Source organism: Cebus imitator, unplaced genomic scaffold (genome assembly GCF_001604975.1).
Source record: "Cebus imitator isolate Cc_AM_T3 unplaced genomic scaffold, Cebus_imitator-1.0 Scaffold553, whole genome shotgun sequence".
NCBI lineage: Eukaryota > Metazoa > Chordata > Mammalia > Primates > Cebidae > Cebus > Cebus imitator.
The window spans coordinates 523,976-538,398 of NW_016107868.1; the positions used below are offsets into that span (position 1 = coordinate 523,976).

The 14,423-nt window shown below is 38.5% G+C and overlaps 1 protein-coding gene across 10 annotated transcripts in view; it reads right to left on the minus strand.

Moving 5' to 3' along the window:
* The window catches only part of TUT7 (terminal uridylyl transferase 7), a 69,579-nt gene that overhangs the window by 17,483 nt on the left and 37,673 nt on the right, over positions 1-14,423 (minus strand). For all 10 annotated transcript variants that reach the window (XM_037733885.1, XM_037733886.1, XM_017515595.2 and 7 more), the window contains 8 exons: positions 9,918-10,021; positions 9,152-9,241; positions 8,667-8,780; positions 8,419-8,496; positions 7,618-7,795; positions 3,752-3,799; positions 3,418-3,509; positions 1,461-1,576 (listed from right to left, as the gene is read on the minus strand). In XM_037733885.1, the coding sequence (XP_037589813.1) occupies positions 1,461-1,576; positions 3,418-3,509; positions 3,752-3,799; positions 7,618-7,795; positions 8,419-8,496; positions 8,667-8,780; positions 9,152-9,241; positions 9,918-10,021 (820 nt within the window). The remainder of the gene's footprint in view (positions 1-1,460; positions 1,577-3,417; positions 3,510-3,751; positions 3,800-7,617; positions 7,796-8,418; positions 8,497-8,666; positions 8,781-9,151; positions 9,242-9,917; positions 10,022-14,423) is intronic.

Genomic DNA, 14,423 nt, shown 5'->3' on the forward strand with positions numbered 1-14,423 from the left:
AGTCTGTTATTGGTGTATAGGAATGCCTGTGATTTTTGCACATTGATTTTGCATCCTGAGACTTTGCTGAAGTTGCTTATCAGTTTCAGGAGATTTTGGGCTGAGACGATGGGGTCTTCTAGATATACAATCATGTCATCTGCAAATAGAGACAATTGACTTCTTCCTTTCCTATTTGAATACCCTTTATTTCTTTTTCTTGCCTGATTGTTCTGGCTAGAACTTCAAGTACTATATTGAATAGGAGTGGTGATACAGGGCACCCTTGTCTAGTGCCAGATTTCAAAGGGAATGCTTCCAGTTTTTGCCCATTCCGTATGATATTGGCTGTTGGTTTGTTATAAATAGCTTTTTTTTTTTGAGACAGAGTTTCGCTCTTGTTACCCAGGCTGGAGTGCAATGGCGCGATCTTGGCTCACCGCAACCTCCACCTCCTGGGTTCAGGCAATTCTCCTGCCTTAGCCTCCCGAGTAGCCGGGACTACAGGCACGCGACACCATGCCCACCTAATTTTTTGTATTTTTAGTAGAGACGAGGTTTCACCATGTTGACCAGGATGGTCTCGATCTCTGGACCTCGTGATCCACCTGCCTCGGCCTCCCAAAGTGCTGGGATTACAGGCGTGAGTCACCACGCCCGGCATGTAAATAGCTTTTATTATTTTGAGATACATTCCGTCAATACCCAGTTTACTGAGGGTTTTTAGCATAAAGGGCTGTTGAATTTTGTCAAAGGCCTTCTCTGCATCAATTGAGATAATCATGTGGTTTTTGTCTTTGGTTCTGTTTATGTGGTAAATTACGTTTATAGACTTGCGTATGTTGAACCAGCCTTGCATCCCCAGGATGAATCCTACTTGATCATGGTGGATTGGCTTTTTGATGTGCTATTACAATCGGCTTGCCAGTATTTTATTGAAGATTTTTGCATCTTTGTTCATCATGACATTGGCCTGAAGTTTTCTTATCTTGCTGAGTCTCTGCTAGGTTGTTTTTGTTTTTGTTTTGAGACGTAGTCTTGCTCTGTTGCCCAGGCTGGAGTGCAATGGCGTGATCTTGGCTCCCTGCAACCTCTGCCCCCAGGATTCAAGCGATTCTCTTGCCTCAGCCTCCCAAGTAGCTGGGATTACAGGTGCCCGCCACCATGTTTAGCTAATTTTTGTATTTTTTAGTAAAGATGGAGTTTTACCATGTTGGTCAGGCTGGTCTCGAACTCCTGTCTTCAGATTATCCAATGCCTTGGCCTCCCAAAGTGCTGGGATTACAGGTCTGAGTCACCACGCCTGGCCTAAATTCATGTTTTAAATTACTTCATTTCATTAAAAAATAAAATACCTCAAATGTAACTGAAAATTGCTGGATTTCACACAAGTGTATTTCTTTATTATAACAGTACCTCAATTAAAAATTGGGACAATAAGAAAATAAAAACACAACCACTCCTTTTGAACATTTACTTACTTTCTCCTCATAGGACAGTCTTTCATGAAGTGTCCGATTTTCCCACAAATTCGACAACATCTATCATTTGGGGCCAGCTCTCCTTCAGTTAACACATCTGGATCAAAAAAGTACTCCTGGAAGAATATAGATACATAAAAGCCTGAACTATTCATATGAGGTAGAAACACAAAACTAAACACATATTAAACAGTAATCTTAGAGTTCAATGTTAATGTATCATCACTTTGAATAAATATTATTTATACTGCTTAATTCCAAACAAAATCTAAAACCATCAAGGTCTAGCTCAGGATAGTTTTGACTAAATCCATTTTTGTTTTAGTCATGCAGACCACTGCTGAGCCCTAATCCTAAAGGTTTAAGCACACTTCTAAAGAAGTGGATTACATATCCCTGTGAGTCAGCTTCCCCAGGATGTGGGAGGGAGTTGATGCCAGGTACAAAGGCTTTGTCTCGGCATGAAATGAAAAGACTAAAACCTAATGCATTAAGAAACATGATCTGCATCACACAGATTATATTGAAGAAAAGAAAAAAAGCTATGTGTTGCTGCTTTGCTTAGTTGTGGCTTCTGAAGGAAAAATAACAGAACAAAAAGACAGTGGTCTAGCCTCTAGCCTCTTTGTATTAAAATTAAGGTGGATGGAGGCCAGCAACATCAGCATCACCAGGGAAAAGCTGTCACTGGAAAAGCAGTCGTGAGCCTGATCCTAGACCTGCTGAATCAGAATCTGCATTTTAACAAAATCCTCAGGTGATCTGTTTGAACAAGTTTCAGAAGCACTGGTGTAGAAGCTACATCAGTATCTAGCAAAAACCAGATGTACAGATGTAATCAAACACTGAATATGCCTATGCAGCAATACACTTATGTTCAAATAAAAAAGTCTTTGCTGGGAGGAGAGAGGGATTAAGAGGAGAGTTGGTCAAAGGGTACAAAGTTTCAGATAGACAGGAAGAGTAAGTTTTGAGATCTATTGCACAGCAGGGTGACTATAGTCAATAACAGTATATATTTCAAAATAACTAAGAGTAAATGTAAAATGCCTCCCATAAAAAATGGTAAGTGAGGTGATATATGTTAATTGTATGTTGATTTCATCATTCCATATACATGTATCAAAACACCACGTTGTGCTCCATAAATTATGTCAATTAAAAATAATATTAATTAAAAAGCCTTCATAAGGAAATTAATGCAGAAAAACATAACTTTATTCTTAACAAAATCAACTAGTCCCTAACCATTTTCCTCTTACTGAAATTATTTTTTTGACATAATTTTGCTTTGTTTCCAATAAATGTGGTTCCTTAAAAACCCAAGTATCAAGTTATATGAGAAGAGACAGTCGTCTGGTACAGGTAGCACTGTCATCCCCCTAGTTGCAGTAGAAGATTTACTACTTTTTGCTAGCAGATTGGAATATCTAGATTCTAGATATGTACAAACTGGGCTTGGCCAAGGCTGGCATCAAGGCGAATGCTGGCAGAAAAACAATGCACCTATGAAGGCTAGCATAGATAACCAGAAGAAAAAAGGTATCAAAGAGGAAAATGAGAATTTAACAAATTTAAATCCATCTTCTCTATTAGGAAGCTACCTCAGGGGTTAGAGTGTAGCTTTACTTTCTTTTTGTTTTCAAAGTTGCTCTAGTGCTGGCATGTGTTTCCCTGGTGCATGTTACCAAGGAAAAGCAGCAGCAGGAAAATTAGGAATTTTTCCACCCAAACTCCACTTGTAGCTATTTCTCTCTATTCTGATGGCCTCTACCCAGGGATGTCTAAAAAAAGAAGTAGGAGGGGGGCCTCTGGAAACTGTTTTGTACTATAGTCATTTATTTTGGCTAGACTCACCAGACTTTCTAAGCATTTAAGTTACTACTGAAGTAATGGGTACAAATTAGGCACTTTAATTAATTAATTTTTTTTTTTGGTATTTCCAATAGACACTTACCATTTTTGAGGGGTAGTCCTTTGGAAATCCTTTGACAGGAATACCAAATACTCTTCTGCCATTGATAAAAGCCTTCATTATAAAATTTGTCACTAAAAAGAAGAGTGAGAACTCAATCAGATGGGTTAAAAGGAAAAGAGATTGTATTACAATTGACAAACTAGCTGCGCCTGGTGGTGCCTGTTATTCTAGCACTCTGGGAGGCCAAGGTAGGGGGATCGCCTGAGCCCAGGAGTTTGAGACCAGCCTGGGCGACAAAAGCCAAGACCCTGTCTCTGTTATAAAAGTAAATAAATAAAATAAAAAATAAAATTGGCAAAACAAAGTTACTTACTTTTCCTTGACAATCCAGCTCCAAGATTATGATTCAAATCAAAAGGATCTATGTAAAAAAAATTTAAGAGCAAATAAGGTAATCAAATAGGAAATGCCACCATTCAGCCAATAAGTAAAGTTCATAAAACAAGACAAGAATATCACCTACTTTGCTTATCATTAATAAAAGTTTTAAATTCACATCATAGAAAAGAAGTGCAAAAACAAGTTTTAAATGACACCTTTTAAATGAGCTTAAAAGTTTTAATAAAACTAAGCAATACATATTCCTAAACATAAGGCAAGTTTTTCTACTAGAGTGTTCATCAGAATAGAGGGAACTGCTTTATATTTAAATCATTATAAAGCTCTTCATGTTATGACTGGCTGCCTATTTTTGAACAAAATACTGTTTGCAGAAGGCACATTAGCCTGATATTACTTAATGACATTAGTTTTGGATGTATATAGAAGTTACAAATATATTTAAAACATTTTAGCACTAAATGTTACCACTATGTAGCAAGTTTCTGAAAGATCACTTAAGAAAATAATTCATCATGGAGATTACAAAATACACTTACAAGATAAATCAAAACACACAGATATATACATCTGTCCCAATGGCATGCCATTGGCTACCTGGATCTTGGGATACAATTTCCAATAAAACCTTAATATAGACTCTCATTTGATCTTATATGTCTGCATCTCAAACATCTTAGATAGCTATATATATGATGTGCTTTGGAATACTATTTGTTAAATAACTCAGAAAACAGTAGGAACGATAAAAATAATGCTGATGTCAAAGATGTATGTGAGGTCTGAATAAATTGTTTCATGAAATAAATGGGGTTAAAAGCACTATTTCTAAATCCAAAAACTGTTTTATAAGTGATCTAAAATAATCTACAACCATAATGATTCATAATTTAGACATTATGGTAGAGATATTTAACTTCTATTCTTCACATCTCTAAAACAATGTTCAAGAAGGCAAAGAAAAAAAAGTGATGTCCTTTCTTCTGGAGTCCTCTTATTGAGAAAATGAAGGATTGCATGGATATAGTATACACAAGAAAAGTAAAGAAGTAAAAAGAGGCATCTTCCACTTGCCAGTTACGCTTCTAGTGAACAGTAGCTGAGGTGTACCATACTGAAATTAAGACTAACAGTTTACTGAAGCATAGGACCCTTCCTTCAGCTTAACCCTACAATAATAATTGCTTTGAGAAGATTACCTTCATCAGTTTGGTCACGCTTTCTTCAAGTGATTTTTTGTGTGTATGTGTATTTCCGGTTTTGCTTGGTATAGTGGAGATACTACAACATTAGCTACTGTACAGTTAAAAAAAACTACAACTGGCTGGGTGCAGTGGCACATGCCTGTAATCTCAGCACTTTGGGAGGCTGAGGTGGGCCAATCACCTGAGGTAAGGAGTTCGAGACAGCCTGGTCAACATGGCAAAACACCGTCTCTACTTAAAAATTAGCCAAGTGTGGTGGCGTGCGCCTGTAGTCCCAGCTACTCTGGAAGCTGAGACAGGAGAACTCAGGAGGGTGAACCCAGGAGGTGGAGGTTGCAGTGAGCTCAGACTGTACAACTACACTCCAGCCTGGGCGACACAGCAAGACTCCGCCTCCCCAAAAACCAAAAACAAACTACTACTATCACCACTGAAATATCTCAATTCTATAATAGCTGGTTCTTTTTTTTTTTTTTTTTTTTTGAGACGGAGTTTCACTCATGTTACCCAGGCTGGAGTGCAATGCCGCGATCTTGGCTCACCGCAACCTCCGCCTCCCGGGTTCAGGCAATTCTCCTGCCTCAGCCTCCTGAGTAGCTGGCATTACAGGCACGCGCCACCATGCCCAGCTAATGTTTTGTATTTTTAGTAGAGACGGGGTTTCACCATGTTGACCAGGATGGTCTCGATCTCTTGACCTCGTGATCCACCCGCCTCGGCCTCCCAAAGTGCTGGGATTACAGGCGTGAGCCACCGCGCCCAGCCAACAATAGCTGGTTTTATGATTATGAAGTCTTCTTTTTAGTTTAGCCTATTATTAACAGCTTGTCTGAAAGTAACATAAAAATAAGAAGCAAAAGATAATAAACCTTTAAAACTTAAAAAAAAAAATACATCAGACCAGGCACAGTGGCTCACGCCTGTAATCCCAGCACTTTGGGAAGCTGAGGTGGACGGATCATTAGGTCAGGAGTTTGAGAGCAGCCTGGCCAACATGGTGAAACCTCGTCTCTACTAAAGACACAAAAAAATTAGCCCAGCGTGGTAGCGTGAGCCTGTAATCCCAGCTACTCGGGAGGCTAAGGCAGGAAAATTGCTTGAACCTGGGAGGCAGAGGGTGCAGTGAGCCGAAATTGCGTCACTGCACTCCAGCCTGGGTGACAAGGTGAGATTCTGTCTCAAAAAATAAATAAAGAAATAAATAAAAATAAAAAAAGAATACATTAATAGGCCAGGCGTGGTGGCTCAAGCCTGTAATCCCAGCACTTTGGGATGCTCAGGTGGGCGGATCACCTGAGGTCAGGAATTCGAGACTAGCCTAGCCAACATGGTGAAATCCTGTCTCTACTAAAAATACAAAATAATTAGCTAGGCATGGTGGCATGGCACTTGTAGTCCCAGCTACTTGGAAGGCTGAGGCACGAGAATTGCTTGAACTTGGGAGGCAGAGGTTGAAGTGAGCAAAGATTACACCATTGTACTCCAGCGTGAAAGACAGAGCGAGACTGTCTCAAGGAAAAAAAAATAATAATAATAAGTGACAGACTGTAAGAACTGCAGTGATAATGACAAGGAATAAATCAAAAGTTCTATGTGTTTGACATATGAGATCTTTAAAAAGTCAAAACTATGTCTGTAACCCATGGTGATCTGAGTTTCATTTTACAAAAAGTTCACTGTATTTTAATACTACCAATAGGCAGAAATAATAATAAATCCGCAACTTAGAACAGTACATATTATTTAAGTGATACAAATATTAAAAATTTTAAATTTAAAAATCGTATTAAAATTAACAAAATATTTCGTAGACATTTCTCAGCTTAAGCATTTAAATTCCATTTTGTCTTAAAATTAGAATCCAACAAATTGGAAATAATCAACTATTAGCATCAGTGACTCCAATAGACCATTATATTCAATAGAAAAAGAAAAGGTGGCTGGGCACAGTGGCTCACGCCTGTAATCTCAGCACCTTAGGAGGCCAAGGTAGGTGGATCACAGGAGGTCAGGAGTTTCAGACCAGCCTGGCCAACATGGTGAAACCTTGTCTCTGCTAAAAATACAAAAAATTAGCCCAGCGTGGTGGTGGGTGCCTGTAGTCCCAGGTACTCGGGAGGCTGAGGCAGGAGAATTGCTTGAACCTGGGAGACAGAGGCTGCAGTGAGCCGGGATAGCCTGGGCAACAAGAGCGAAACTCCGTTTCAAAAAAATAAAAAAATAAAAATAGAAAAAGAAAAGGCTTCCACATGGCCAAAATAAATGCCAAAATTTATATATGATTACTTATCAGTGAACTCCATCAATAGGTAATGAAGATCTTGAAAATTCACTTAGTGGCATGCTTCAAACTCGAATAGGAGGGTTGTAAAAGTACCACTTTCTTGAAGCTGCTTTATCACTACTGCTGCCCTATTCTTCAGCATGTGTGTAACAAAAGTAAAAGGTTGTGACAGCGTGAAAAGAATTCAGTCATTTAAAAACAAATCTTTAGCCTGGAAAGAGACAAGTTGGCCTGGGGTGGACAATGAGGCTGGGGCACTGCACACCCCAAGCAGCTGCAAGGAGGAAGAACAATGTCCTTATAGTTCAAGCTCTATGGTCTATTCAACTTCAAGTTTAGTTTTATTTGTACCTTCAATAACAATGTATTTTGAGGTCCACTGTTTCTTAAAAGTTGTAAGCAGACTTTTTCTCCTGATGCTAATAACATGTTCTTTAAAATCAAATTCCTCTGTGTAGAAACGAAGAAGGCCCAACCATAGCTGCCCAACAGATTCTGTATTTTTTCCATATTCTGGCCAATAAGTAGGCTAGAAATAAAAGGGAACAAGGGACACCATGGTCTTTAGTAAAGTGTTAATATCAATATTCATTTGTATCTTAGGGAGTAAATTTGGATTTATTTCTAATTAAATAGAGTTTAATTTTTAATTATACAACTTTTCTTTCATATTTAAAAGTATCATTTATGTCAGCTTATTAATCTCTACTCTATGACTTAGAGATGAGAAGAGCTCAGAGTTTTCAGTGTGAAGTCTCAGAACATTTAGTTGGAGGATCCAGAAATAGATCCCAAGAGCCTTCGTAATGCGTAGGTTATTATGTATCTTTAGTTCAACGAGTCTTTCTAAACTCTAGGTACAAAACCACAGAACAAATATTCATTCACTTGGAATAGAGTTCCTTAACCACTTGAAATTATTAGGCATTAAAGAAATACTGGATATAGTCCCTAGAAATTCACTTGGCTTAGTAAAAATATTCTCACATCAAAGAAAACATCTTGTAAACACTACTTTTCTTTTTTTTTTTTTTTTTTTTTTTACTATCATAATATAAATACAACAAGCAATAAAGTAATTGTTGACTACACTGTAGTATAGCTAATTTTTAGTCAAGGATATAGGAAAATCTTTACTCTTAAAATACGTACCAGTTCATCTATTTGATCAAAAAAATAAATATTCCAGCCATCAACAAATATTTCAGGTTTCTTTTCACCTTTGTATATCTGAAATTAATTTTTAAACTATTAGTATGGATTACAAACTTAATGCATTGATACAAAAACTTCTAGGAAAATAGGTATAACTTTATAGAACCGCAGAATTTTAGAGGAGGAGAAAGGCTGAGAGATCACCCAGTGTTCCAGGTAAGAAATAAAATTTCATTCACTAATACCTCTTGAAGAACAGGAATGACTGGTGGATTCCTCTGCTGGAGAAAATATAGCACCATAAGAGTATATGCATATGATGATAAGCTGCCTCTAGATGCATCACCAATATCACACATCTAGACAGAAGGAAAACAAAGAACAAAGGAAAGGTCACCAATGTTTTCTGCTAAGTTTGCATCCCTTCTATTGCCACTAAAAGTAAAGTGCATTACTTTGAAGACTAATATAAAAATCACATTTTCAAAGGCAAAAAATATGCAAACAAAGCCAATCCAACCTAGCAAAGCAGTGGACAGTTGGCTACATGCAAGATCAGATCATTGTATATAATTCAGAACAAAATTTTAGCTGTCTCCATAGGGACTGCCAAAGAGTTACACGAAGCATTTCACATGACTATAGTTCATTAAAAAATAGACTTATGCTTTAACAGTGTTTAAAGGCGAAGTGAAATTTCCTGATAAGTCACAATAAGAAGCATACTTACCTTTGTAAATACTTTCATGGTATAGCACAAATACTTCACTCTGGGATCAATGGCGGAATAAGCAGATAAAAGCCTTGTGTTATGAAGGGCCTGTTAAAACGGAAATAACACTGTAAGACTAACAATTATGTGTAAAGGGTTTGTTGTTGTTGTTGTAGTTTTAAATAATGGAGATGGGATCTCACTATGTTGCCCAAGCTGGTCATCAACTCTTGGGCTCAAGTGATCCTCCCCCGTCAGCCTCCCAAAGTGCTGGGATTACAAGCATGAGCCACCACGCAAGCCTGGATGAAAAGATTTTAAGCTGGAATATTCTAAATATGTTTACAGTGTGATTCATTTTAGGCAGAAGACATTTCAACTGAAATTAACCTTTTTTTCCCCCTTAAAGACAATCTTCATTAACTTACTAGACAATAATAAAGAAGTATAAGTAACATCTGACTTCATGGCTTTTATGTCCTTGGTCTGAACATCTAGAAAATAAGGGCTAGTGAAATAAGCTATAAGTTCCCTTTCAGTAGATATAATATCTCTCTGCATAAACACCCCTCAGGGTCCAGAGAGGTCCTATAAACCCCTGAAACATATCTGAATTACCTGCGAATCCTCAGCCTCAGAATATGGCCAGGTTCACAGCAAGTAAGCATAATAACCCTTGAGACATTGACTAAGACGAAATGAATGGCTTAATTTGAGGTTTTTTGAAAGGAAAGACATCTGTTCCCTTAATCTCTCTGAACAAAAAGCCTGAAGAAAATCTTACCAATGTGTTATACAAACTGATATCTACTTCCAGACCACTTCTCAAATGGAAGAACTTCACAATTGGTACCTTTGCTGTTGTAATAGGTAAGATGTTTCTCAGACCTAAGTTGGGAAATAAAATGTTATCATTAAATTCAGCAGCTGGGGATTAAGTAACTCTTTTGTTAATGCTCCAGTATAAAATGGTGTAAATCTAACTTTGGTCTGTTTCACTGCCTTCATTAAGACTAGTCAAAAAATTCTGTTATTAACAAACATCTGGGAAGATTAGTCTGGCAAAGTTTACATTTATTAAACACACTGATATTAGAACTACAAGAATCAAACAGTCACTCCCCTCTGGGAACTTACTGGATCATAAATGCACAGGTGTGGGTGTGTGTATGTTGGGGGGAGATCCCACAAATGCCAAGGCAAGGGCCTAAAGCCGCAGCCTGTTTCCATATAAATAAATAGAAAAGAATTAGAAATATAATCACATAATTATTCATAAGTAATCATTGGTATAGATACCTAGATATATATCTAGTATAACCTTTTAACTTTGCTAATGTTTCTCGGGTTGTGAAGTGTGAACCTAAGGTGACATTGTGAAAGAAGTGACCCTAAGGCAAGATGCTCTAAGCCCTCTGTCACAGCCATGGGCTGCTGGAGGGCATCTTGGGTGTGCGGCAGCGCTAGCGCTGAGAAGGCGCCCACTGTTTAGCCAGCTGTGGAAGGAGACGTCCAAGATACCTCCTTCCACGGAGGAGTTAGGAGAAAACTCCACTCCCGCAAACACTTATGGTAGGCCTGATGGCTGTCAGGGACACCTACAGACATCCAGGGGCTTAACTGTCTCTATGTGGTGCTGCGCTTCAGTGGTCATGTTCCATGTCTACTTTCGTGTTCCGCTTCTGCACCTGGTTCCTCTTTTTCTTAGAAGACAGAATCAGTAATAGTAACATAAATCTTAAAGTCTTTGTTCTTTCTTAATGAAAATAGTGCTGACGTATTATGCTCCTTCCCTCGACTCAGCTACTTGAAAGTCCTGGGTCTCTATCTCCAAGACACGTGATTTACTTGACCCTATCACTGACCACCAATGACTCACCCTACCTACCCTGCCCCTTGCTTTGTCCTCAATAAAAGTCAGAGTATCCAGGCACTTGGGGCCACTGCCAGACTCCACGCCTTGCTTGGCCGCGGACCCCTGGGCCCAAATTCTCCTTCTCTTGATCTGTTTGTCTTGAGTCTTTACTTCCAGTTTTTTGTCTCCACATCAATAGAGAGGGGCTCATAGGACCCTGTAGGGCTTGATCCTACATGTGTACATGCATGTAGATGTGGTTGTCAGTCAAATACCAAAACAGAGGAACCTACTACAGAGTCTGAACTATGTTGTTCCCACCTATTCTTCCCATGAGACTATATCTGATTTGGAGAACAGCCTATATGGGACAATCATCCTCAAAACAAATTACTCACCTTAGAGCTAGAAGTTATGAAGTTATGAAGGTAATAGAAAGGAATTAACTTCAATAGAAGAAAGGAAATTGCCTAAGCTAAGCTTTGAAAAAGAGGGAGAACAACCAGCAAAAATAGTGGCAGTTGAGGGAATTTACCAGGCAAGGCAAACTGCACACAGAAAGCGTAGATGCCTCCAACAGAACGGTATGTTTAGGAGGTTCCAGAGAATTGTGTAGGTTATAGAATGAACTTGAGGGAATGGAATATGAGGCATAGAAGACAGAGAAACTGGGAAGAGTCCAACTACAGAACATACACGTTTTGCTAAGAATTATTCTTAGAATCAAAGAGGAGCCAATGAACTGGTCTAAGTTGGGAGGAATCACTGACTACATCTAGTTAGACAATGCCCCTGGCAGATTGACTGGTGGCACCAGGAATACAGGCAGGGTGACCACTTATGAAAAAATAATGGGGTATGAACTCTCATGGTGGTATGGGGATACACCGAGGAAGCAAGTCATGTTGGAGAGCATCTATAACTGGTTGGGGAGCTAGGGGTAATAAGGGAGATCCTTTAACAGTAAGAGCTGCCACTTCCTGAGCACCTAATGTGTGATAGGGGTATGTGAAGGGTCCTTTATAAACGTTACCTCCTTAGGTTTATCACCCTCATCTTACAGATGAGGAAACAGAGATCCAGAAAAATTCACTAGCTTAGGAATATGCAGCTGGTAAATTATGGAGCTGGAATTCAAATCTAGGTAAGACTGACTGATTCCCAACCTAGTCTGGGTCAGGGTAATTATCATTTCATCTGTTTTGTTGATTCCAGGGATGCCAATATCAAAAGCCATGAAAGAGGATTCAGAAGAAAGGGCAGATTAATGGAGTTGGCTGCTACAGAAGCGAAGTGTTAAAATGAAAGATAAGCTCATGCTGAGATGTCAGAGTTTGTGTTTCTTCTGAGAGAGTTAAGTGGTGATATCTAGAAAGCAGATACATAGTGATCATATCAGAGAACACAGGACAAAATAAGTAGATAGAAGACATTTCAGGAAAAAAAGGTCTTTGTAGCAGACAGAGTAAATGGAACTTAATTTGATGGGGAAATGGGGCAAGGAAGCTGATTTTACTGAATACTTAGAATATGCTAGGCCTTGTACTTTAATGTATTATCTTTCTTAATCTTAAATGTCATAGAATTGTTATTTCCACTTTAGAGATGAGGAACTGAGTGCTTGTTATGAAGCTGAACGACTTTCTGGGATTGCACAGTCAGCAAGTAGGAGACAGAATTTAAAACCAGAGTCTGATTCCAGAACCTCCACCTACTACTTTGCTATCCTGCCTCTAAATTAGACAGACGCTTTTTTCTTCACATCGTTCCCATTCTGGAATTTGACACTGTTGACCATTACAACACTACAAAGTCTAGGATTTATTCACAGCATATCATTCCAGTTCCTTTTCTTAATTTCTGTCTAGTCTCTCTCTCAATCTCTTTTTCCTCAAGGTTTTCAATGCAAAAAACCGTTTTATTTTCATCTTCAATTCTAGCTGACAACCCCATATTTCTAATTGCTTTCTGGAATGTTAACTCTTTGAGATTATATACTCATGGCAAACTAAACACTTCCACACAGGTGTTCTCTGCAAACATTGCCAGTTCTCAAATACCTTTGATCTTCTCAAATACATACTGGCCTTACTTCCTACTTGTAGGTACAAAATCCAGCAAATTTCCCCACTTGGAATCTCTCATATCTTTTTCCTGTTAGTACCAATGACAGCCTGGCTGAAGTCCTGCTGCCCTGTTGTCTAGATTATACTTTCCCTAACAGAGACCACACCAGCTGCCTAAAAACCTTATGTTATGCTTTTATTGGGTCTTTTCCCTCTTGAAGAAACTTCAGTAGCTTCCAAATATTTACAGACTTGACCTTATCTTCTAATATTTCCCATTTGAAAATCTCCAAATGTACCAATTTTCTCACTGCTCTCCAAAATATCCCACAGTAAGTACCACACTTACTTCTATGTACTTAGAAATGCCTTCTTTTGCCATCCTTTTCAAATTGTATTCACCGTGACCTGAGATCATAGCAAGTCCATCTCTTCCATCAACCTTCCCTGTGCAACTTGTTCCCATATTCTCTCTTCTCAGAAGTTATTTAACTGAATACTACTTTACATTCTTACGTAGTTTGGGAGATTATTTTACCTCTTAAAATATGGAAGCTTTCAAAAGAAAAATCTATAGATTTTTAATTTTTCCACCGTCCCTAAGTGCCCAACACAGTGCTGTGCACATAGGAGGCACCCAATAAAATACCTGGGGAGACTGCTTTTAAAGTCACTAAGTTTTAAACACAGCCCTCTAGCTGTTATGAAATTCTTGTTCTGTGCAATCTGCATTCCATTATTATTATAATCATCTGTGTGCCTAAGTCATTTCTAGTCTAAAAACGATTTGTTTTTAACATGGTTCCTTCTTAGGAAATATATACTGAGGTATTTAGGGGAAAGGACATAATGTCTACAGCTTAATCTCAAATGGTACAGGAAGAAATGGAGAGCAAGCAAAAGATGGAATGATAAATCAAATATGGAAAATGTTAATTGGTAGATCTGAATAAAAGCTATATGTGGAGCTCTTTATGCAACTTTTGCTCCTTTCCTTTAAATCTGAAATTAAATTATTTCAAAACACAAAGTTAAAGTCTAACTAAGTGCTAAAAAATTAATAGTTGGTCGGGCACGGTGGCTAACACCTGTAATCCCAGCACTTTGGGAGGCCAAGGCGGACGGATCATGAGTTCAGGAGATCGAGACCATCCTGGCTAACATGATAAACCTGTTTCTATTAAAAATACAAAAAATTAGCCAGGTGTGGTGGCATGTGCCTATAGTCCCAGCTACTTGGGGGGGCTGAGCCAAGAGAATCATTTGAACCTGGGAGGTGGAGGTTGCAGTGAGCCAACGTCGTGCCACTGAACTCCAGCCTGGGCCATGGAGCAAGACTCTGTCTCAAAAAATAAATAAATAAATAAAA